The 24,450-nt window shown below is 41.7% G+C and overlaps 2 protein-coding genes across 8 annotated transcripts; both read left to right on the top strand.

Moving 5' to 3' along the window:
- Positions 1-286: 286 nt before the first annotated feature.
- GTPBP10 (GTP binding protein 10) lies at positions 287-13,359 on the top strand. 3 transcript variants are annotated; one of them, XM_048077488.2, is made up of 10 exons: positions 287-427; positions 1,033-1,226; positions 1,322-1,413; positions 2,011-2,155; positions 4,408-4,481; positions 6,988-7,040; positions 10,200-10,307; positions 10,833-10,910; positions 11,727-11,850; positions 12,593-13,359. In XM_048077488.2, exons 2-10 carry the CDS (start codon positions 1,087-1,089, stop codon positions 12,808-12,810), a joined length of 1,032 nt encoding a protein of 343 aa, XP_047933445.1. In that variant the 5' UTR covers positions 287-427; positions 1,033-1,086; the 3' UTR covers positions 12,811-13,359. The 3 variants fall into 3 exon arrangements, with proteins under 3 accessions (XP_047933445.1, XP_047933442.1, XP_047933444.1); XM_048077485.2 differs by lacking the exon at positions 287-427 and adding an exon at positions 526-660; XM_048077487.2 differs by lacking the exon at positions 287-427 and adding an exon at positions 534-630.
- A 605-nt stretch (positions 13,360-13,964) lies between these two features.
- Positions 13,965-22,920, top strand: CLDN12 (claudin 12). Of its 5 annotated transcripts, none has more exons than XM_048077490.2 (4): positions 13,965-14,087; positions 15,215-15,295; positions 16,406-16,473; positions 18,986-22,920. In XM_048077490.2, exon 4 carries the CDS (start codon positions 19,005-19,007, stop codon positions 19,740-19,742), a length of 738 nt encoding a protein of 245 aa, XP_047933447.2. In that variant the 5' UTR covers positions 13,965-14,087; positions 15,215-15,295; positions 16,406-16,473; positions 18,986-19,004; the 3' UTR covers positions 19,743-22,920. The 5 variants fall into 5 exon arrangements, with proteins under 5 accessions (XP_047933447.2, XP_047933450.2, XP_047933452.2 ...); XM_048077493.2 differs by having other exon boundaries at positions 13,967-14,087; positions 15,215-15,291; XM_048077496.2 differs by lacking the exon at positions 13,965-14,087 and adding an exon at positions 14,165-14,661 and having other exon boundaries at positions 15,215-15,291.
- The last annotated feature ends 1,530 nt before the right edge of the window (positions 22,921-24,450 follow it).

Raw genomic sequence — 24,450 nt, forward strand, 5'->3', positions numbered from 1 at the left:
TTTTCATGAAAATTTATAAAATTTATTAAATTTTATTATATATATATATAAAAAAATACACACTGAAAAGATGCTCATGCTATCTGAAAACTACCTATCTCTGGAAAAAAAGACTTGTGAAAGCATGTAGTCACGATCACGGTAATATATTTCCTGAAAACTAATCTCAGTGAAAAGCCAGGTCTTGATTTCTCGGAGTTCCTTGCAGGTTAGCAGCACGTTCAGGAGGCTTTAAAAGCCAAAACCAGCAGCAGGTTTTCTCCCTGGCTGCCATACAGCTGCCAAGGAAAGCGCAGGCACTGCGGATTTTGCCAAGAAAACGTGCAGCGCTGCCAGCCGGGACCTCGTTCCAGCCTCCAGACGGGCCTCGGCCGCCCCTGCCCCTGCCTCGGCCCGGAACGTGAGCGGGTGACGGGGCTGAAGGCAGGTACCGACCCCCACCACACCGTCCCCCCCGCCCCGGCGGGCCATGGCCGCCGCCCCCCGCCGGCCCTGAGGGCGCTGAGTGCCGCGCATGCGGGCCGAGCCCCGCCTCAGCGCTCATGGCGGCGGGCGGCAGCGGGGTGCGCTGGGCCCTGCGGGGCCGCTGAGCCGCCCGCCCTGTGCGCGGCCCGGCCGGAGCGCAGCATGGTGCGGGGCAGCGGGGCGGCGCTGCGGAGGGTTAGTGCGGGCAGACATTAGGCAGGGAGCGGGCTGGCGGGGTGGACGGACGGACGGACACGTGCAGGGCGGACGGACACTGGCTGCCCTCCCCTGGCCCTGCCCTGGCCCCCAGCCGCCGTCCCTGTGAGGCGCCCTCCGCGTCCTGTTCCCCTCCCTCAGACCGGTGTTGTTGCCAGGGATGAAGTACTAAACCTTTCCCTTACTATAAACCGTCTGGAAGGGTTGCCTGGCTGTTTTCTGCGCTTTATTTTATTGCCAGAGCTTGCAGTGAAAAGTTCTACCTCAGGCGTTTCAGCCCCGCTGTACCTCATGACTAAAACGAAAGATAAACAAAGCGTAATGCTGATGAGAAATGTGTTTCCTTGTCAGTATGGCAACTTTATTGATGATCTGCGGCTCTACGTGAGAGGAGGAACTGGTGGCATGGGCTACCCTCGTCTGGGCGGGGAAGGAGGGAGAGGCGGCGATGTCTATTTCGTTGCCCAAGAAAGAACAACCTTAAAGAGCGTTAAGAACCGGTATCCCCAGAAGCGAATTGTAGCTGGAACAGGAGCCAACAGCAGGTCAGAATCTGTTTGGTGAAAGCTGTTATATTAATTTTTTTTCTGGAGAGCAAAATGCCAGCTTAGCTTACTCTGCATGGTTTAATTTCTCCCAGTGTTAGAGCGCTAAAAGGTGAAAAAGGGGAAGATTGTGAAGTTCACGTGCCACCAGGGATTTCAATTCTGGATGACGATGGGAAGCAGATTGGTAAGAACTTTTGCTTTGTTTTAACATATCCGAATAGGTGCTGTCATATTTATTGATAGCATCCATCAGACTTCTAAATGTACCGATGTTTTAAGATTGCACATCTTCCCAAAATATTTTGTTTTCCTTTTCATGTACAAACAGAAATAGACAAAAATTACACTGCAGAAGTTGTTGGACAAGCAAGACCCCTTCCAGAAATCAGCAGTAGTTAGTTTGTTTTACTGTGTGCAACAGAAAGGAAATTGGTGTTGCAACAAGTCTTTTACTTTGGAAGCCATTGTGATCTTCCATAGGACCACTAATGACCTTATGTAAGTCATGTGTCCTTAAGCTCAATTAAGTGTCCCCCTGACTTGCTTGAATTGTGATACGGCTTAAAAAAATACAGATTCTTGCTGAATTACCTAAAACAATTTTAAAAAATAGTATTTATTAATAACCACCACATCTCTTTTGGTACAGCATTCTTGAAATAGCGCTCTGAAAGTGTACAGAAAATTTGCTCTTCATTGAAGATAAATTGGGTTTAAGTGGGAGATCACAACTGAACTATTGCAGGGGATTATGTGTTTTCACTAGTGAATTTATTTTCAGGAGAAGTTAATGCAGCAGGAGAGAGATTCCTAGCAGCTCGTGGAGGTCTTGGAGGCTCTTTGGCCACGAACTTCTTGCCTTGCAAAGGTCAGAAGCGAATTCTTCATCTTGATTTGAAACTGATAGCTGATGTTGGCTTAGTTGGGTAAGTACTGCAGTTCTGTATTGTAGTTTGAGAACTGACCTTAGAAAATTGAATACTAAATTTGAAAAGTGATTTCAAAGAAATTCTAGAGGTAGAGTTTGGTAAAAATAAGAGCTTAAAACCATTTAAAATTAATTGTAGAATTTAGAAAATGTGGGTTGTGCTTTTGTGGGTAAAGGACTTAATGAATCATGGCCATTGGTTTAACACGTGTGAATTTAGCAATTGCAGTGATTATCAAGATGTTACTAGCTAATATTTACAAAGTAAGTAGGAGGTGCAAAACAAAGCTGAACACAGTGTCCATACTGCACCTTCCATGTTTTGGTACTGGCATGAGTGGATCCTTTCAGTAGTAGTCTTAGAGAATTTCAAAGGCTACGTAACCTACTCTCTCAGATGAACACCATGGAATGTGGGAAGGAGCTAGAGCGATAGGATTTGCATTTCTTTTGCATTCCTGCTTTTCAATCTTGCTGCTTATGAACAACACAGATAAACATGTTTATTTGGAGAAAGCTTTTAACAAACAGTTGTGGAAATGTTGGTCTGCTTAGCTTCTACCAATATTTTCCCCTATGTTCCCTATTCATAAAAAGTGTAAAGTGAGAAAAGTAGTTCTAGGTTGAAATAATCTTGATTGATATATACACTTACAGAATGGAAACTTGATTTTTCTTTTTTTTTACTTACTATAAATAATTTAATTCTGTTATTAATAGAGCTATCACCTATAGTTAAATAATTTTTCAAGTGGTCTTCAGTGACTACATGATACAGAATTTTTTTTCTTGTTTCAGAGTTTGTGAGAAGTAAAAGACTTCTATGACACTGGTACTTCTTTAATCCTATGCTTTGGCTTGTAGTTTAGTTGGCGGTTTCCCTTTAAAAAGCATAAAAAGAATCATCAGTTAATTTGAGGAGAATTTTGAGTATGAATCAACCTCTGATAGTTTGTGATTGTACTTTGATCTCTTTGAGTTCATTATTTTTACTTCAGTAGATATGCAAGTGGTTTGTTATTAGATCAGGTCAAAGAAAAGGTAGACTTAAGAAAGGGCTATCAAGTTTGGGTACAGGTTGTGATGGATAGTGTAGGCTGCAATTTAAACTTCAAAGAAGATATTGTGCCTCAGTGGAAACAAAACAGTAGCTTGAGGAGATGACCACGGTAACCTTCAGGTTATCTTTAAGGCACCTTTTGACATCAGAGAGCATTAAAACTACCCTTAATAATTTCACTGTTATAACACGATTCATTATGTCTTTCTTTTTGAAGAAAGCTCCTTAATGTAATATTAGTCTTGTTTTTCATTAGCTCACATTCTTATTAGCTGTCCTTGTTAACAGGTTATGATTGTGTGTATTCAAGCGAAGAGTATATAGTTTTTTTGTATGATGCATTCTGAGTGACACATGCCTTTGTGACCAGTAATCAGTTGCCTGTGGACAGTTGTTTTTGATCCCTGTTGCAATGAAACACTGTGATGAGTAACCGTGAATTCGAGTGGAACACAAGTCTTGTGTGGTCTCCTGTATGGAACAGATGGCTATAAGTAAAGACTATAGTCTATATCCTGACTACAGCATTAGCTTAATGTTTGACAGGGATCAAGGCTATTATATCTTTTACAGCTCATATTAATCTTTAAAATAAGCATGGCCAAATAGAGCAGGCCATTCCCAGGACCGCATCCAGGTGGCTTTTCAAGTTCCCCAAGGAGGGAGACCCCACAGCCTCTCTGGGAAACTTGTACCAGTGCTTGGTCACCCTCACAGTAAAGAAGTGCTTCCTGGTGTTCAGACAGAACCTTCTGTGCTTCAGTTTGTGCCCCCTGCCTCTCATTCTGTCATTGGTCATCACTGACAAGAGCCTGGACCTGTCTTCTTTGCATCCCCCCTTCAGGAATTTGTATGCATTGATAGGATACCCCACTGAGCCTTCTCTTCTCTGAGCTAAAGAGTCATGATCTCAGGATAGCTCATACAAGTCTGTTGCCTTAAAAACATACACAAACACATCTCACCTGCCTGCAGCCCTTGGAAGCATTGTTAAATGTATAAAAATAATTCGGATTTGATTTTCCAAAAAAAAAAAGTAATGATCTGTTTCAAAAAGAAAAGTGTGTAAATGAGTCTGCATAAATGAGTCTATAGCATTGAGTCTAAGGTAATACAGCATATTTGATAATAAAATATACAGGAATCACATATATGGTTATTCACTGTACAAATGCTGACTTTCCTTCTAGGTTTCCAAATGCAGGAAAATCATCCTTGCTAAGCAAGATTTCTCATGCCAAACCTGAGATTGCAAATTATGCATGTAAGTTCACACTTTTATTTTAGTGCTGTAATATTTAATGAGAGCAAGAATTCTTTCTTCTGGCTTGATTTACAGGTTTATAATAAAGAATAGGGGATAACCTTGTTGTGTACTAATTATGTTACACAGATTATTAATTAGAAGAAATAAAAGGAAATGGCAAATTCCCTCTACAACCTCACTTTTTTTCCCGTGTTCACCCTCATAGTGCTTGAAACTGTTGGTACAGGGTCTATTTAGCATTTACTTTAGTATCAGCACATTTTATTTCTTCTGGGACTCTCCACAGTGTGCAGTATCCTCACTCAGCTGAATATGCACCGTTGTGTCCCTTTGCGTAAGCATCTTGTGTGCTTTGGAAATAGCTGCCACCTGTTCTTGTAACAGTAAGATTTTGGTTTTGAATCTGTCCACTAAAAATGCTATTTTTATTAGTGTTGTATCAGTAAATAAGGATTAGCCATCTGAGCATTCTTTAATTGAAAAACAGCCTAATTTGTGCTGCAGCTGCCAGTATTTTGCCTAGGTTATTTGCCCAGAGTTTTACCTGTGAAGAGGTGTTGTCCTCACCTGCTGTCTCTTCAGATGCTGTGTGTTAAATAAATACATGTTGGAATCTACAGTAAGGTCCAGTAATCCCATTGGGGATTTCATGCATGACAAGAGGTCACCAGCCAGATAGCCATCACAGTGAGCTTATTGAGAAAACTTGGAGGCTAGTCAAAATTATTTAATTAAGCAGATAATAACTTGCAAAACAAGCTGCCAGAGAGAAGAATAATGCTTTTAAATGACTACAGTGGTTTCACAGATGGAGGCCGCAGATGTTTGCCCTCCTTCCCTTTCTTCTAGACTTTAGTCCCAGATTTACTGATGAAAACACCAAGTCTTTGCATCATCATCAATTCTGCACCTAGTGGTAAAATGCAACAAAACAAAACTGATCTTTGTGATCTCCATTATCGTGGCTGTCTCCATCACTTCTGTTTTAATGTCAGTCTTGAGCAAGCTCTGTAATAGCTACCATTAAAAATAGTATTTTCCTTTTTTTCTGACAGTGAGCAAAGGGATAGGCTGCCTGTCCTAAAATAATCTTGAGGTTTCTGATAACTAGGATAGTAGAAATATTATATAGGTAGAAATATAAAGAAATGATAACCACACAGTGTTGAAGGAGGCATTCATCAGCCTTCTGAGTGGAACCAAAAGCAGATGACTGGGGAGGAGTACAAGAACGTAGCAAACACACTGGATGCTTCCCTTATGTGGGCTTACATTTGAGATTCAGGGTGTTCCTGAGCCATCCACGATTTTTATGTGTTTAGTAATCTTCTTTGCCATACCCCTCTCTCATTTCCCCCTTCTCAAAGGAAGAGTGTAAGGGAGAAAATATGGGGGGGAGGCTTACAGGTTGAGATAAGGATAATTTAAATAAGGGGGGAAAAAAGAAGAAGTAAAAAAAAGCAAAGTCAGTGCAGAGGCAAAGAGAGAAACAATTATTCTTTACTTCCCATCAGCAAGCAATGTTCAGCCACGTCTTGGGAAGCAGGGCCTCAGTAGGTGTAGTGGTTGTTCAGGAGGACAGATGGTTTTATAACGAGAGCCTCCTCTTCTCTTTCATCTTTCCCAGCTCTTACTGCTGATGTGACACCATATGGTATGGAATATCCCTTTAGTTGGTTTAGGTTAGCTGCCCCGGTGGTGTTGCCTCCTTACCTCTTGCCTTCCCACAGCCTGCTGGGTTTAGGGGAGGTTGGATACAGTCCTGATGCTGTGCCAGCACTGCTCAGCAACAGATATCAGGTGTGATATCAGGGCTGTTCCAGCTACCAGTGCAGAGCACAGCACTGTGTGGGACAGGGAAGTTCACTCCAACCCAGTACATGCCCATAAATAACTGTTCTGAGTAGTCATGCATCTTGTGGCAAGGGTTCCCTAGCTGTAACTGTGGTGTTTTGAAGACCACCCCCATCTTTTTGTGTGTGTGTTCTGAGTTTGATGCCACGCTTTCTAGTGGTGGCCCCTAATGTTTATACTGGAAGAGTACAAGAATCCCAAGTACTGATAACTCCCACTGACCTTCTTTTGCCACTCCTGATTCTGTACAGCCTTTTAATGTTTTTCTTCACGTTGAAGAGTCCTAGCTCACTTTGCCTTTCCTTATTTGGAAGCTGTTCCATATTCTGGATAATCCTTTTGAGTCCAAGAATTTCTGACTCTTCTACTCCCTTTTTGGGATGACGGGATCAGTACTGCACGCGATATCAAGATTTGGCAAATCCTTTGGTTTATAGAGTAGTATAATTTTATTCTCTTATTTTTTCTTTATTCCTTTTCAGTAATTCTTAACATTCCATTTACATTATTTTTCTGCTACTGAATACTTGTTTTATGTAAATATGAAGCGAGAAAATTCTGCAACATTTAAATATTTTCTAGCATTAACATTTTTTGAAAATGTTAACAACATTTTTCTTCCCCTCTTCTTTTTCTTCTCTTGTCATAGTTACCACAATACAGCCTGAACTAGGAAAGATCATGTATGCAGATTATAAACAGGTTAGTATGAAAGTTCATTCTGGTTGGTTTTTAAAATGGTATATAGTGGTTATGTATGTTGCTTAACATCATTCCAAAAAGAAATGGAAGATTAACTTGTAGGGGTTTTTTGTATGTGTATATATAACGCATACATGTATAGTACAATTACATGAATTTAGTGGAATCTGTGGAGAAAAGACTATTTTATCCCGTAGTAAAAGAGTATCTTATATAATCTGACAACAATAAAGCTGTCTTATGTAAAGTTGAGCTGATTTCGTGTCACTTTAATAAATGGCTTCTCATTTTCCCATCTCTCTTCTGTTTCTAATCCTGCTTTATAATATTGATTAAAATAATTGTTTCAGAGACTAACTTGTTATTCTTATTTAGAAGAAGCACATGTTGTGCAAGTTGGCTGTACTGAGAGCTCTGGAATGAATTCTCAGAATGAATTTTAAGAAGGGGCAAATTTGTCTAGCAGGTGCAGATCCATAGTAGTGAATGAAAAGGAAAATAGTTGCTATAACTTACTGTTCTGGCTTTCTGGGTTGGCTGCTCTGACTTCATTTTTATTTAGTTTTCCGTTTAAAGAAAAAAAGAAGTTAGAGTGATTGAACAGCCAGAATAGCGCAGTACCTGAGGGGTGAGGTGCCTGGGTCCAGTTCCTTTTGTAGTGCTGGAGCTCCAGTCTTCTGGAGCTACAAACCACCTTACGTACTGTGAACCCAGTTCCTCCCAGCTTCCTCAGTTAATGTTGTCAAATAATTCTGGGGTGCCTGGAATCCTTTTTACAGTATCCCCTGGTAGGAAAAACAATGCTAAACGAGAGTCCTACTAGTATTGTGGTACAGAATTGGACCCCTGGTTCATGTAAGGCTAAAGCAAACATTTTGATTCTTCTTGAAACTTTGCTTGAAACTTTGATGTGTTTTTAAGTGTATGACACAGGCAGTGCTGGACTCATCGCTTCAAAGATAAAAGGCAAATGCATAAAAGGGTTTCACATGAGTTAACCAGAAAAGCATACCCCTCAGATATGAAAAGGCAGAAAACACTTTTCCCCTTCTGAATCCTCTAAGATTATTCCTTTTGTAGCTGATAGTCAAAACCTTTATTTATCTACCTTTAACAAAATCGTGTGTTAAAGGAAGTAAATTTAATTTGCCAGGCTCTTAAAAATATGCAGGATTTCAGGCGATCTGTACAAGTTAAGACAAACTGGCCTGTGGAATATATGAAGTGTAGCTTTCTCAGCAATTTGGGTTCTTCCCTTTGAACTGGACAGTTCACTGCAGAGATGCATACATCTAAGGGAAACTTCCTGTATATTCATTTTAGCTGCTAGTTAAAGGTAACCTATCCTCAAAAACTGTGCTGCAAATAACAGGATTGTTCTTAGTCTGAAAAACTACCTGCCAAGAGTCAGAACTTTTGCTCTTACTGCTGTATTGTATTCCAGGAGGAGAACTGCTCACACTCCTGGCTTGCTTTTCTGCAGCCCATTTGATGTCATTTTCAATGACCTTTACTTCTTGGGTGATTCCGCATTTCATAATTTTTACACAACAGTGCTGGGTGCTATATAAGAACTGTCTGGACAACATACCCCTCTTCTAAAATCAAGGGAGCTGCTGATTGTGATCACAGTGAGCAGCTGTGAGTAAGAGGAAATAGTTCAGCTCTCAGTATTGCAACTGCTGAAAACAAGATGTGAGCAATTATGAGCAATAATTGAGGTGACTGTCGTGTCATTCACGAGAGGCTGGTTCATTGTATCTTTTTTTGTCCCTGCAGAACACTGAAGTTTTTCAAGAAATGCATAGCACTGCAGTTATTTTAGTACATTATAAAGAAAAAAATAAATGCTAGTTATGTGTTGCCATCTGAGTCACTATCTTCTCCTTGCAAAAAGACCTTGTTATCCAACGACACAGAAGTGGAGGATCTGAGCACTAGGCTGGGGTTCAGGTCCTACCACAAGATCATGGAAGTTGGCAGATGCTTTCACATATTTTACCAGAATATCTGAACCAAATGCTGTTTGAGAGAATCTGAATTTCTTTGTGCTCTATAAAAATATTCTTTGAAAGACAAGTCAGGAAAAGAGTGGTGATGCCAGTACAGCACCAGAATGCATCACACCAGAAAGCGGATCTTTCTGTTCCAGCTCTGTAGTTATCGACTGCCGAGTCTACAGTTCACCCAGCTCTCTCTCATGTCCCTGTAGATCAAAAATTCTGAAGCAAGGACTGAAATATTTAGGAAAATGGTTAAAATGTGACAGAAAGGGGAGTGAAACTCACTCATAGCAGAAAGCCCACTTCAACAGTATGTTGCTTGCTGGCTTTGGGCCCTGCTTAATTGAATCCAGTTGCTGTCTAAATGGGTATCAGATAGTTTTGAAGCCCCTGCTTTTGCCTTTTACTTCACTCTGTCTTAGCTTTCTGTGAGTTACTGAGTAGATGTGGAATTTAGTATTATGCTCTTTTTCAGTCTTTCTTCTTTGCAACTGCACACACCCTTTCCAACCAGCAGAGAAAGTGACAGCAATCCTGTCCATTTTGGCTGCTCTAGCTGGGCTCTGGTTGGCAGCTAATAAACTAATCAAAATCTCATTTCAGCTGAAGAGCAGAAGAGAAATTCTTGGAGCTTCTCATGCCCATAGGGGCAATGTTTAGTGGGATTGCATTTGAAATAATGATTCTCTGTAGCCACAAGGAACAAACTTCATTTTCTTTTCCTCTGACAGTTTGAATGGTATACAGACTTGATAGCCTAGTTTCCCACGTTCTAGAGTCTGTTTTATTCTCAGGTAATAGGTAACTTTTGCAAGATCTTTGCAGAGGAGTTATTACCCTCTATTTCAGACAGCTGCAAATAAATAGATGGGGGAACATGAGGAGCACAGTGCCTTTGTAATAGTAGCATTTTGTTTAAATCTGCTTCTGATGATAGGTTCTAAATTAAAACAGCCCGTGCATACTGCCAGAGAACTGGTTCTCTACGCTGTTCCAAGGAGTACGCTGTTGTAACAGGGGCCTCTCAAATTAGATTTTCCTCACGTTCCTGTGTCTGGATTCTTTTCTTTATATAAAATCGTAATAGACGTTAATAGTTTAAAATTACTGGTTTTGCTTATTGGAAATCTTCTGTTTGAAACCTTTGTTTTCCTAGATACTGGTAGCTGATCTCCCCGGACTGATCGAAGGTGCACATGCAAACAGAGGGATGGGGCACAAATTTCTCAAACACGTAGAAAGAACCAAACATCTTCTCTTAGTTGTAAGTTGAATAAAATTTACAGCTCATTGAAATCAAAGGCAGTGCAGTAAATGCATCTTAATTGCAGTGTAGTTGGAGTTTAGGAAATTGTTTGTAATTTGCATGTTTTTTAATAAATACAGCTATAATAGTGTTTTTAGAATGGAAAGTTCAGACAAATGTCTGATGATAAATCCTTAAACAGAATTTATGACTAAAAGTTGCCAGTTAATTTAGAACAGGGATGTGTTGCAAGCATAATTAATGCTGATTGGTAACTTTTTTTCTAAAACTCCTCTCCCCGCCTCCCAAAGATCTTCTTAAAAAAGAGGTTTAAAAGTCAGAGCTTTCAGAAGCACCCTGTCAGAACCAAACGGTTTGGGCTTCTAGTGTCTGTTGTTTTCCTTTGGTGTATAGTGTATGGTTGCCCTCTGTTATTTGGCCAGGAATGAGGACATGTCCGTGGACGTTGCTCTGCAAAGTAGTTGATGGAAGGTATAACATAATTTCAAAAACAAAAAGCTCCTTTTTTGGTAACTTTTTCAGGTGGATATTTCTGGGTTTCAGCTGTCTACCAAGACTCGGTTCAGAACAGCATTTGAAACCATATTGCTTCTAACAAAGGTAACTTCTCAACTTCCTAATTGTCAGTTGTAGTTGTGTGTTGAGCCAAGAAAGAGGCTCAGTTTTGATCAAGAAGTTCCAAATCTTAATGTGTTTTCTGGATTTACAGTACAGGGGCCAATTAACAAGTTTAGCATTCTTTGAAATTACAAAATCTTTGTTTAAATCATGCAGATGAAACTGCATTACTTTGAGCATAGCAGCTCCTTCATTTGTCTGTGCAGCAACTGGGATATTTCTCATGGTCAAGTGAAGGTGAAAAGATACAATTTTTTCAGTTTTCAAGTTTTGTAGCCTTTTAGGAAGTAGAAATACATGGGTGTAGTTAGATCCCTGGCTCAATGCCCTTGCTACATAGCCTAATAGAGATGAAACAGGCCCCAGTTTTGCAGAAATTTCAGTGTTTCCATATCTTACCGTTTCTTCTGATTAAAATAATACAATTTACCTAATTTCAAGTTCAGCAGCTTTTCTCTGTAGCTCTACAACTTTAGATGATGAATCTTCTGAGTTTCAGATTGTTGCTGAGTTTATTTTTAGCTGAGTCATGCTTGTGATTTTTCTGGTATAAACCGTTGTCCACTAAAATGCTTAAGAATTAGAAAATTCTCCAAAGAATTTCCTTAAGCTTTGTAGATGTGAACTGTTTTTCTTCTGTCAGACTGCTTTGATACATCAACCTTGAGCTCCTGAATAAATCTCAGAGCTCTAGGCACAGAGACTCTCTAGACAAACAAAGAGAGAGTGGATGTAAAATTGAAGAAGCACTTTTTAAACTACAAATACTTACTAAGGTGTATTTACTCGTCTTCTAAGGAACTGGAGCAGTACAAAGAGGAACTTCTGACAAAGCCTGCACTTCTTGCCATTAATAAAATGGATTTGCCTTGTGCAAAAGATAACTTGAATGAGCTTCTGAAACAACTACAGAATCCTCAAGGTAAATTAAATTTCAGCAATTAATTTTGACAAAAGTACTAAAAAGACGTAATTTGGGTAACTTTGCATTGGCAAGCTGTTGTTAGAATCTAAATTGAACTCAGTTTTTAAATGTATTCTTTGTGTGCATCTTGAGTGCTCTGGCCTCACTGTTGGGGAGGTATTTTAATAAAACAGAGGAATCCTGGAATACCTTGCCCAGCTGTTATATGGGAGGGTAAACTTCCAGTTTAGGTATCTTGAATAACAATAGCATCCTTTGAAAGTGCCCTTATAGACACCAAGGTATATACGATTTATGGCTTAATGACTTTGGAAAATGCCCTTGAAGATGCTGGGCAGTCCTATGTAGGTATGCTTCAATTTTGCTGTTAAACTGGGGTGAATTTCTTTATATTTCTTGGAGTGTATAACAACCAGGAAACCTTAAAAACATTCACCTTGCATATTCTACAATGTGGAATTTCTTTGTACACATCTTAAAGTAAGGATATAGACTCATGTTTTGATAGCTTAAGCATAGCATGATACAAGTGCGATGTTAGTGCGTATCTTCTAAGACTTCAGATATTCTTTAAAGATGAGTTAAGAAACAATACTTCTGTAATAATTCTAGTTATGCTTTTCTATTGTAATTGATGAAAGTCTATTTTTTAAAATAAATGGGCTTAGGTGGGCTTTTATGGGCTTTGCAGTGATGTGCTCTATGGGCTTTTACTGACTCTTTCAATGTGATGTTTCAGACGCCTTACACTTACTACAGGAAGAAGTGGTTCCTGAGAATACACTCAAATTCAGAGATATAATCCCTATATCTACGTATACGGGAGAAGGAATCGAGGAACTAAAAGCATGTGTAAGAAAATCACTAGATGAGGAAGCAGAGCAGGAGAACGCAGAATATCGGAAAAAGAAACTATTACTTTTACAAACTTCAGGAGAACAAAAGCACAGAGGCTAGCATTCTTGGCTAGACCCAATGCATTTTAATATATTTTTGTATGTACGTGAGCCCATTGCTACGTAGACCTTTTTATTTTGTTCCTTCTACCGTCACTGCCCAGTTCTCTGCTCTCCTCCATTGCCTTAATTCCTTTTGGCGCTTGGGTAAAGCGGAATGCAGGAAAAGAACAGTTTTTCAGATTTATGTTGGCTACTGACTCAACAAAGTAGAGAACAAAGTACGTGCATCTCAAAGCATTGCTTAACAACTGATGAACCCCAAAATATTGTTTGCTAAATGAGATGGAAAGAAGAACTTAAAGCCGTCAGAGGTAGCAAAGGAGCAACTTGAAGCACTTGCGTCTTTTGCTGTGGATGTCAAAAGTACCCAGGGGATGGGGTACTGCTGGAGAAATTTTGCAGGGTCCAGTGCTTCACAGGTGAACGAGTTCCGCTGCTTGGAGGGATCTCAGATGGTGGGTTTTTGTTGTTGTTATTTGTAAAGTTCTAAAGGAAAACACAAATAAATGGTCGTGAGGAAGTGACTTGTGGGAGCATGAAAAAGCAAGGCTGATGCCTGTTTTTTTTCTTTTTTTTTCTGCACACGTGCTAATGCCTGCTGTAATCCTCTTGATTGTGTAAATCCTGATTCCAAATTCCCATACCTACTTTGGCAGTTGTGCCTTCTGTGGAGACGTGGATGTATGTTCAGCTCTGAGGAAGAAAATCAGTGTTTTTTTGACAGAGCTGTACAGGTTGGGGAAATGTTCCAATTTCTGTATTACAAACAGGCATGTTTACATTTCACTTAAGAAATCAGAAGTCTGTTGGTGAAAAGGGTGTTTTCTACTTCAAAGCTATTCTGATTGCAAAGGACATTAAGGCAAAAATCGAGGGGTTCCCAACTTGATCCTATGGTGTATGCCTACCACTCGAACTGTCTCCGTACATTTTGTTAAAAGCAATCACTGGGAAGACAGTTATCATTACGCGTAACCCAATTATTTTGTCATTAGTGTTAGTTCAGGGTTATTTCCCCGTTTTAGGATTATTTACAGCGTTCCCCTGAACCGGGGAGGGCGTCGGGGCCTGAGGTGAGGCGAGGGGGGCGGCGCGGGGGGCGCTGGGAGTTGTAGTCCGCGCGGGGGGGTGGGGCCGGCAGTGCGGCGGCGCTGGACTACAATCCCACAATGCCCCGGGGCGCCGCCGCCCGACGGGCGGAGGGGAACGGAGCGATGATGGTGATGGCGGCGGTGGCGGTGCCCCGTGTGCGCGGCCCCGCGCCCTGACGGCGAGGTGAGCGGCGGCGGGAGCAGCCCGTACCGCTGCTGCACGGCCCGGCCGGCCGGGGGAGGCTGCGGGATCGGGGTCCGAGTTGGGTCAGGGGAGGTTCAGGTTGGAAATGGGGAGACATTTCTGCTCAGCGAGAGCAGTCAGGCGTTGGGACGGGTTGCCCAGGGAGGTGGTGGAGTCACCGTCCCTGGGGGTGTTCAAGGAAGGGTCGGACGTGGTGCTTGGGGACATGGTTTAGCGGGTGACACTGGTGGTAGGGGGTGGTTGGGCCAGGTGACCTTGGAGGACTTTTCCAACCCTGCTGATTCTGTGACTCATTCTGAGTCTGCTCACCTCCTGTGGGGCTTCACCCAGCAACAGCCGGCCCCTCCTGTGGGGCTTCTCAGGGCCGTGCCCGGGAGCAGCCAGCTTTACTCAGCGTGGGATGCTTCTCTATTAATTCATATAACTTTTCCGTTTATCCTCTGTATTCCTTTTGTTTCATTTCATTAGCTTGTGGGTAGTGAATTCATTTGCCAGGTTTTGACCAGTTCCAGCCAGCAGCTCTGGTTTCAGCAACATGGGTCTTTAGGCTAAGGTAAAACGTAATGCTGTGGGGAAATGTATTCCTGAAGTGATATTAGGACTGGTTGTTCTTATGGATCGGGTACAAGAGCCTTGAGTATTACAGCTGTAAGGTGCTTTGGATGTAAGAAGCTTGAGTCTGGACTCTAGGGCAAGACCGAGGTTCCCAGTTGTTCTACACTACCAGTGATAAAGAAAAAAATCAGGTGGCCTAAACCATGGCAGAAAAGAAAAGGAGCTCCATGTCTGCAGAAATGGAAGCCTTCCTGAACTGGGTGTTGCAGAACATTCCATACTTGCTCCCTGTATGTGTGTTACAACAGCTGGTGACCTCAGGTTTTCATCATTTAATGGGAGGGGACTCGTAGGCTGGGCACAGTGCCCTTCTGACAGGTATGTTTGCCAGTACTAATTCTCTACTTAATTATGGTTGTTAGTGAGCACTGGCTGATATTTTTGGGGGTGTGAACCTCCAGAAGGAGATCTGTACATTTATTTTTTATTTTTTTAGTTTAGGTTGCTGCTAAATGCACAGAAAACTTGACATTTTTATTTTTATTTTTTAGTTCAGGACTCAAAAAAAGAGCTGTTGCTTCTGTTCCAGTGCAAGTGAACGTGGTGACACTGACCTCTGCTGCCCTGTGTAGGTAGGTGGCTGCCGGATGGCAGCATTCAGTCATAGCAGCCCTGGCTGTTTAACCTGGCAGTGGAAATCCAGTGGGGTGCTTGAGCTGGTTGTGCTTGCATATTGGTGTCTCACATTCATATTGCAGGACTCTAGGCTCAAAAGTTCACTTTCTCATTTAGTGAAAAATGTGGGGTTGTGTGAATAAAGGCTGTAAAGCCTCTCATGCTCAGCTGGTTTGACAAAATAGTTTCTTTTATGCTGCAGCCCAGGACACTGTGTACATGAATGTTATATTTCAAGTTTTGATATAGGAGATTTAAAGTAAACTAAGTCTTTGAGCATGGTAATACGGTAAGCTGACGTTTAGGCTGTAGCTCTTGAAGTTGCATAAGGACGTGCTTGTAGGTCTGACACCCTGTCTGGTATAGGAGTGACCCTCCTGTTAGGACCTGCAGAGCTGGTCTTGGGACGCTGTGGTGCGGTTCCCGGATGTAGGTGTAAAGATAATCCACAAGAGGATCTTTTTTCCTCCTCTGGAAGTGGTGGCCAGCCACTGAAAAGCCGTCACCAGCACTTCCTGCCTTTCTCCCTTTTCCTTCAAACCTTTATGTAGAAGCCAGGAAGGAATAGAGAACCACAAGTATATAAACAATTCAGGGTCTGTTTTGTTCTCAGACATGAAAAGTCATTCAGCTTCTTCCTCACCGCTGTGAAAGCACAGCCTGGAACCTAACATCTGAAATAATAATTTTATATTACTTTATATGTTTTTTTTTGTTTGTTTGTTTTGTTTTGCTAGAAATGTAAAATTCAGGATGTGAATATCTCTGCATCCTAGAATATCCATGGAACAGTAGTTTCCTTCCACTCTTCTTATCTGTTGCATAATGACAGGGATAGGTAGACAGAAGGAATGTGCTCTGGGGAAAAATCTTCAGGGAAGGAACAGAAAGTAGCTTGGCTTTTTTTATTTTTTTTTTTAAACAAAAGAGTAAATTCTAGGAAGGTGATGGAGTTGGCCTAATGCAATCATACCTGAAGTTCTGTGTCTCTGAATTGCAATGTAAACACATGCTGATACTGCATGAAACAAGTGTGAAGTTAACTCTCTCCTTGTTTTGTTTCCTAGATCCAGCAACACCTCTTTTCCTACTTCTAAAAGTTGCTAAGGTTTCTCTTGATTTGAACACACCACGGGTGAGTACACTGGGTCTGTCTCTAAGACAACAACTATTTTGTTCCTGTCTTAATCAGGGAATTGTAAATGCTAGCTTTGTAACTGTAATTATAGCTTCGGTATTTGCAAGATGAGACAAGTTTCCCCTGCTGGGGGGATTGTGTGTAATATACCTACAAATTCACTTTTCCTTGATAGCTCATTTTCCAATTAGAGGGCATTTTCTACATCTTTTCATTCCAGACCAGGTCAGATGAGGCCCTGAGCAACCTCGTCTAGTGGGCGGCATACCTGCCTGTGGCAGGGAGGGTTGGAACTGGGTGATCTGTGAGGTCCCTTCCAACCCGAGCCGTTCTGTGATTCTACCCCAAGAGCAGCACTGAGGAGTCTTTCATTGAAAAATGAAACAAACAAAAAAAGACTTCTTGCATCTACCAGGAATGGCTAATAACAACAAGTTGTGTATGGCAGCCTAAACGTGCCTTTAGATCATCCTGTAGTTGCCAGGTTAGAGTCTTCTGTCCATGTAACTGGTTCAGCAGAGGTAATAGGAAAAAGTAAAATTTTTCCCGTGCTGTCCCAAGACCTGGATGTGTGGTCCTTGCTGTAACTATACTTTGAGATATCTTCTTTCCTTCTAGATTATTTTTTCTCTCTTCTGTCTGCTTGTATCAGAGAATATGGGTAAACCTCACCCCACTTCCTGCACATCCTGAATTAATTCTGCCCAGATTTTCATCATCTATTATTGCAAATGAATTGCAGAAGCAGCGGGTTTCTGAACATGGTCGGTCTTGTGCTTATTCCAACTGCTTTTGGTAAGACTCCCATCTCAGAGCGTGCCCTGCCTGCGTGGAAATTTTATCTGGGCAAAGGCAAACTCTTTATGGAAGAGCAGAAGTGGCAAGCCCACAAAGATCAAGATTAGATGCTGTACTACACTGACCCTCCAAGCTCACTTCTTATAATTCCATATATTTTTTAAGTTGGTTGCTCTGACCATAATGAGGTAAAGCTTCAATCAGTTATGATGGAAATAAATCTTGGGTCCCCCTGCCCAGGGGTGTTCTATTAATGACTTGCTATCTGGAAAGGTTACTGCATTGAGAGCAGTAGTTTGCCCAGGCTCTGCTGTTCTTAGCAAACATATAATGCCACCTTTTGATGAATAAGGTGCCTTTTAGCATAAATGTGGTTGTCGTTATTTTCTTTCAGCAGTGCTTCTTTAAAGAAATGTGATCAGCAGTTAAATGTCACCAAGATGCCATTGCAGTCACTACATGAAACTCTTCAGGGTTAGATGGGAGAAAAAGTAAATAAATGCCTAATGCTTTCTTGTGAAACAAATTGAAATTTATTTTTCTGTAAAGCAATGGAATGCTGGCTAGCCGTACAGCTTGACAATGCTTGTGGCCTGCTGCCAGTGTACAGGGCCTTATCTGATAAGGTCCCTGGGCATTTGATGTTTCCAGGTACACAAAAGAAGCAGGGGATCAGATCCAATTTCCTCTTTGGTTGCAATCACACCTTTAACCTTTCTAAGATAGAGATACTTATTCATCTGTATGTGCGTTAGGCAGAACTTCTGGTACCTAAAGAACTGTTTTGTGACTTTAGACAAATAAGCACAATGCAGTGTAACGATTCAGAAGAAATTTCAGTAGGAGTTCATGACCTAATGGCTCTCCGTGGGCAGCATAAAGAATCTGCTGATTTTTTAGGTTCTATAATTTTTAATGTCTTGCTTCAAGTACACTTTGGAGTAGGTGCTCAGCATCTATTATGTATTAGGCCTTTATAAAATATCTCGGGTATCGAGGGATGGGATTACTGAAATTCATTAAGCATTTTTTGGAAATATATATGTATATTTAAAAAGACCTGTTATTGGGACTGTTTCCTGTAATCTCTGCAAGTTTTCCCTTGTGGTCAGATAAGAGGCTGTGCTAGTGGTTATATCGAAAAGGAAGCAGTACTCTTTAAGACTTCCTCTGAAGAGGAAAATGTGAAAGCTGAAAAGCCGTCAGCTTTCGGGAATTGTTGTGTGCGTGGACATCTGATTTTTGAAAGGCAGAAGTAGCGGGGAAGAACCGTTAATTGCATTTGGATAAAATAAATCAGTAAATTATTCAACAGCGCCTTCTCCACAAGTTTGCAGCTCTGAATTTGGCCCATCTGAATTGTGGATTACTGCCCATGAATGCATTCCTGTCCAATCTCTCTAACAATGCTGTTTTAAACAATTCCCTTTTACTGAACACACACACTCCGATGTCACACAAGATGTGACATAGATGTGTGTGTCACCTAGATGTGACACTCCGATGTCACATCTAGGCTAAAGAGAGGGAGAGGTGAACTTAAATCGTGCGAACTCAGTGGCTGAGCTTCTCCTAGCAGGCTCTGTAAAAGCCCATGCAGTGACACAAGTTGATTTAGCTAGCACAAGTCAAGTGAGCTGTAATCACTCCTTTCTCCATAAACTTGCACCTGCTGATTTATTTTTAATTGAATTCTCCTTTTTAATTGCAGGAAACGTCAGCGGGCAGACATGGGCTGCCGGGACGTTCATGCAGCAACAGTGCTGGCCTTCCTCAGCGGAACAGCCTCGGTGGCCGGACTCCTGGCGGCGGTTCTGCTTCCGAACTGGAGGCAAATGAGACTGTACACGTTCAACAAGAACGAGAAGAACGTGACCGTTTACACCGGACTCTGGATTAAGTGTGCTCGCATTGATGGGAGCAGAGACTGCGTGATATATGACCCGCAGTGGTACATGGCCGTCGATCAGCTGGATTTGCGCGTTCTGCAGTTTGCCCTCCCACTCAGTATGTTTACTGCTGTCTCAGCTCTGTTTCTCTGCTTGATTGGCATGTGTAACACAGCCTTTGTGTCGAGTGTGCCAAACGTCAAGCTGGCAAAATGCCTTGTAAACAGCGCGGGCTGCCATCTCGTGGCCGGCCTCTTGTTCCTGCTCGCGTGTGCAATTTGTCTCACTCCGTCAATCTGGGTCATTTTTTACAACAATTATCTGAACAGAAAATACGAGCCTGTCTTTAGCTTTGACATCTCTGTATTTATTGCCATTGCCAGCGCCGGCGGTCTGTTTTTCACTTCCGTTTTGTTATTTCTGTGGTATTGTGCGTGTAAGAGCCTACCGTCTCCTTTCTGGCAGCCCCTCTATTCGCATGCCCCCAGCATGCACAGCTACGCCTCCCAGCCCTATTCTGCACGCTCTCGCCTCTCTGCCATAGAAATCGACATTCCTGTTGTGACACATACGTCCTAAAGAGATGAAGTCCTGGAAGTCGAGCTCTTGTGCTCACTTGAACCGTGAAAACTGCAGGCTTGGTTCTCTACTGCCTTGTACTGAGCGTAATCATTGCTCTGCACCCCGAGGTGCAGAGCAGTGGAGACCTGAGTTCAGCAAGTCTGCTGTTCTCATGGGTTCTTTCCTGAACATTTGCAGTTTGGTTTTGGATTTATTTTGTTTGCTTTTTCCTCTGAGCTCACTACAGACAAAATTGCTGCTAATGCTGGCACAGTACACTAACAGTGGTGTCCGTTCATGCAAGTTGTCTTGCATTTTTGTTCATCCTTCCATTTCTTGAGATCAAAGCAGGCTTGAACCTCTTTGATGAACAATTTTTAGAGTTTGACCCCGTTAGAAGAGCTGCATAGATGGAGCCATGCAGCCATGTGTTATCCAAATGCAGAGAGTGGAACTGGTTGTAGGGGTTTCACTGAGCTTATTGTAACAGATCAAAAAATAACCTAGTACAGTCAAAAGTGTATTGTCATTTAGGGGGAGCAAAGGTGATTTAAGAAATAGGTTAGCGAGTTTTCATCTGGACACATATATTTTAAGATGTGAAGCCTCAAAAGTGAATTTGGCAGCCTAATTCAGTTCTATAGCACTGCTTTTTGTTTTCTAATGTGCACACAAAAAGCCAACTGCTTATGAACCTCCGCAGTAGAATTAGTGTCAAAATACCTTTTATTTTCAAAGTAGCTCTTGGAAGAAATAAGCGATTTAGCTAATAATGTTCTTCTGTACTGTAATAACATTTCGTGAATCACCGGAGGCTAGAAATGGTTTTGTGAATTTTCTATTCTTTTTTTAATAAGTTAGTGAATTCACTGGATCTATTTTGACATTAAAACAAAAACCACTTGTATTTTTTGAAAAGTCTGTTGAAAAGATTGAATATTTTATTTGAAGGCTATCCTTCAGATCTGAACGATGGATTTGCAAGTCAAACAAGTTTAAAATTAATAATGCTTTAATGCTAAGTATTATTCAGTTCTGGAGAGAAGTATCAGTCACTACAGAATGGATTAGGAAAACCATGAAGAATTCTAAAGGCTTATGAAGGATTGCGGACAGTGTTCCAAAACAGTGCCTCTCTAGAAAGGGGATTATGACCCTGTGGAGAGATTTTTAACTTTATTTTTTTTTAATGTATATAGAAATAACAACGACCTTGTGTATTTTTCACCATTGATGTTTACAGAAGTTTTATAGTCTGCAGTTGCTAGACTTTCATGCTGTAGCTTATTTAATTACTGATTAAAACTTTCACCTTACAGCTCTGTAAGCATGAGGAAGGGTTATAGATTCCCAGCCTGGGATGTCTAAATCATTTTTCTTTCCTCACACGCAGAGTAGGTCAATCCTAGGGATCAAAGCTTTTCGATATGGGCTTTAAAATTACTTGGATATTTGATGATAGTGAATTGAATCCTATTATAATTAAGGCAAATACTTGATTTGCTCAGATTTTGGCAGACTGAGATTTTGGATTTAAGATGTCATTCCAGTACAGAATGTTATTTTAATTGGTGCCATTCTGGAGCTGAGTGGATATTTGTATTTCATTAATCCCAGAACAGATTTGTTTTGCTGAAAGCAAATTAAGAGTCCTTTAACTCCAGTTCTGCAAACTCGTCCAAGGTCTTGATAATCAGTTCATTTCGTTTTGCATTAGAAATGAGCAAATGCTCTACTGGGCAAATGTTGCCCTGTTACAATGTGTGCAATAACAAACACTACGTTAAGAGGAATCACTTTGTCCTAGCTGGCAGGCATCAGGCTCGGGTGGACGAAGTGCGCAAGCTGATCTCTGCTCTAAGTTCCCAGCAGGGTCAGTAGAGTGACAAGCCCTTCCAGAAGGGGACGCAGAGTGCGTGATGAAATTGCTACTAGGGCATCGATGCCTGAAGATAAAGAATAAGGAGTGGGTGATAAAGGAGACAGGCCTCTGAAATTGCATGACTTTAATACCTTCTTAAGTTTTCAAGGTGTGATGTTAGACGAAGGATCTTTTTTAATCAGATCATGACTTGTATCCACTTTTGTTCTTCAGAATTGAACTTTGTTTTACTGTTACTGTCTGTCCAACCGCAGATACTGTTGCTGCTTCAGCTGCCCGTGCCACTAGATGCTTTGTAAGGTCAACGCACAGGGACCGCTGGTTTGTGACTTCACGTTGCCTTGCTTCCCCATCCCTCCAGTGTCTTGCCTTCTTTGTGCCTTGCTTAAGCTATGAGTTGGCTAGCAAATATTAGTTCATAGTCAGTGTCTGGTACACTCTTAGAGCCTGAATTTACAACTCACTTTGACCATTTGGGAGAGATGATGAATACATCTCTCAGTGACTTTAAAAGGATCCAAATTTTCAATATCTCCAGAGCAAGAAAGGCGGCCTGGCAAAGTGATGCTTTCCTCGGAGAGTAACTGCAGCCAGGGTTTTGTTCTGTATGGTTTAAATAGCAGATGTCTGTCACAACTCTTTTGCATTCCCACTTTGATTTTTATGCAGTAAACTTTCAATTAGTATTTGCTGCTGCCTATGCCGATAACTTGTTGCTTTGAAAATTGTGTCTTTTCAAAAGTCTGAGATGGACCTGAGCTATGAACAGCGAGGATCCGAAAGCTGGCGGATTCCCGTGTATGCTGTAGTTAAGGTAATCGTCATCAGAAAGACTGTGGCTCCGTGTTGTATCAGAAAAGCACAGCTGAGTCTCTTTCAACAGTGCTATTACTTACTGTGAGTTGCCTCTGGACCCAAAGTGGAATTACCTGGAAGTGCTGTGCTGTATTTCTCATTGTTTACAGAAGGGGTGGCCAACCTGTGGCAACAGGCCCCGGACCTGGGCAGAAAACCGCACGTGTCCTGCGTGTATCTGTGCCAGGGAGCAGCTGCTGTGGAGCAGCACCCCTGCCTCTGCCCAGCTGCTCCTGCCTGGGCACTTTGCTGGGTGCAAGGCAGACACTGTGGGTCTTAAACAGAAAGATTTTAATTTGTAGCTCATGCAGGCAAAGGGTGGGTGCTGTGAGATTATGGGAACCTGTATTTTTTTTCCAAGTAATTCCTTACCAACTTCTTGAGTTGTGTTTAATTACAGTGTAGGTTCTTTTTATGTGAAACAGAAGATATGTATTTTTAATAAAACATTCTCATACAGATGCAGTTTATTTCAATTATTTTTGTGGAGAACAGTAACTGTTAGAATATGAAAGACTTTACCTGTTTTGGCATTGATCACCAGACTTGTCAGACTGTTTGAGATACCTTAACAGGCTTAAAACACATTATATATACTGTATTTTTAACTCCCTAACTTTATAGTCCTGCTGCTTAAAAAAAAATCTTAGGAAGCTTGACTGTTACTTATTATTCCCTCTTTATTTTTATTGTTGTTCCATTTTTCCGTAGAGGAAGAAAGTGATTTCCCTTAATCTAGAAGATTCTTTTTCTCTGCTTGTGGCCAGGATGCAGGCTGGGGGCCAGGATCGGGTTCCGCCCCAGCGCAGAGCCAAGGTAACAGTGTGCCGTGGAAAAGAGCCCAGTCCTCACCGTCGCCTTGCAGCCAGCACCACGTCTTTTCCCCTGTGTCAATTCTGCTGCTCGCTCAGCCCTCGCTTGCCCAATGGAACTTGCTAACCCAGGTCAAATGTCTTCTGCGTTGAATTAATTTTCCCCTAGACTGGTAAGGTTTGCTTTGTGCGTGAATATGCACAGCATAAAGCAGTTGTTGCCAGTGCTGCACCTTACTTGAGGGGGTGGAAAAATGATTTGGTATTTTCTGCTTCTCTGTTTCTTTTTTCCTCCTGTGCTGTCATGTTCAGACAGTCCTCCTGTCGTCTGAGAGCTGGTATGAACCTAGAGGCTGGCTGGGAGTCGGCAGAAGTGCTGTGATGTGGAGAACTCAATTTCTGCCAAAAGATGGGAGTGCCCCATTTTGGGGATTAAATTTCCTAAAAAGCTAGCCTGTGTTCATTGAAAACAAATCTCTCGGGGCAGATTTTCCTGTGTTTTGTTTCACAGGAGCTGAGTTGGCACATGTGGTTCAGCAGCTATGTAATGTTACTTACCCCTTGTTCTATCTATAGAGCAGGCAGGTAACATGCCTTAGAAGCAGCATGTGCTTTTTTTTGGCATGTTTTTTTTTCCACTGCTGCATCAGCACTCAAGCTGGATGCACAGAAGCCTCATCCAAAGGTGAGCATGTGGTTTCTGATTTCAAAACTGCTTTTTATCTGTGTTTGGCTCAATTTGCTCATCCAGGTATTAGGCTGTTAGGGATGGGGACTTTGACTTTTGGGCATATCAGCTTGAAGGAGACGTAAAGATTGAGCACAGGGCAGTAGAAATTGCAGTGACCTGGACTGTATTAGTGGTTAAAGCTGTTTTGAGAAGTGAGATTAGAAAGTTGGACCTCTAGGGCAGGGTTGTTCTCCTAGTTTGGGCTCTAACACAGTGAAAAATATGTAGTTGAAGCTCAGCATTCCTTGAAAAAAATCAAAACCTTTATAACAAGTTGTTTTTCAGGTGCCTAGACTACCAGAGTGAATAAGCTTTGCTCAGTATCAGACTCCCCGAACACAAGCACACTTTGAAAGCACAAGGTATGCGTAGTACCCAAGCAGTGCGTGACCTCAGCAGCCACAGATCCTGACCCAAGCGCTTCACGCTGCTTCCTTGCAAGGTGCT

The sequence above is a fragment of the Anser cygnoides genome, chromosome 2 (genome assembly GCF_040182565.1).
Source record: "Anser cygnoides isolate HZ-2024a breed goose chromosome 2, Taihu_goose_T2T_genome, whole genome shotgun sequence".
Taxonomy (NCBI): Eukaryota; Metazoa; Chordata; class Aves; order Anseriformes; family Anatidae; genus Anser; species Anser cygnoides.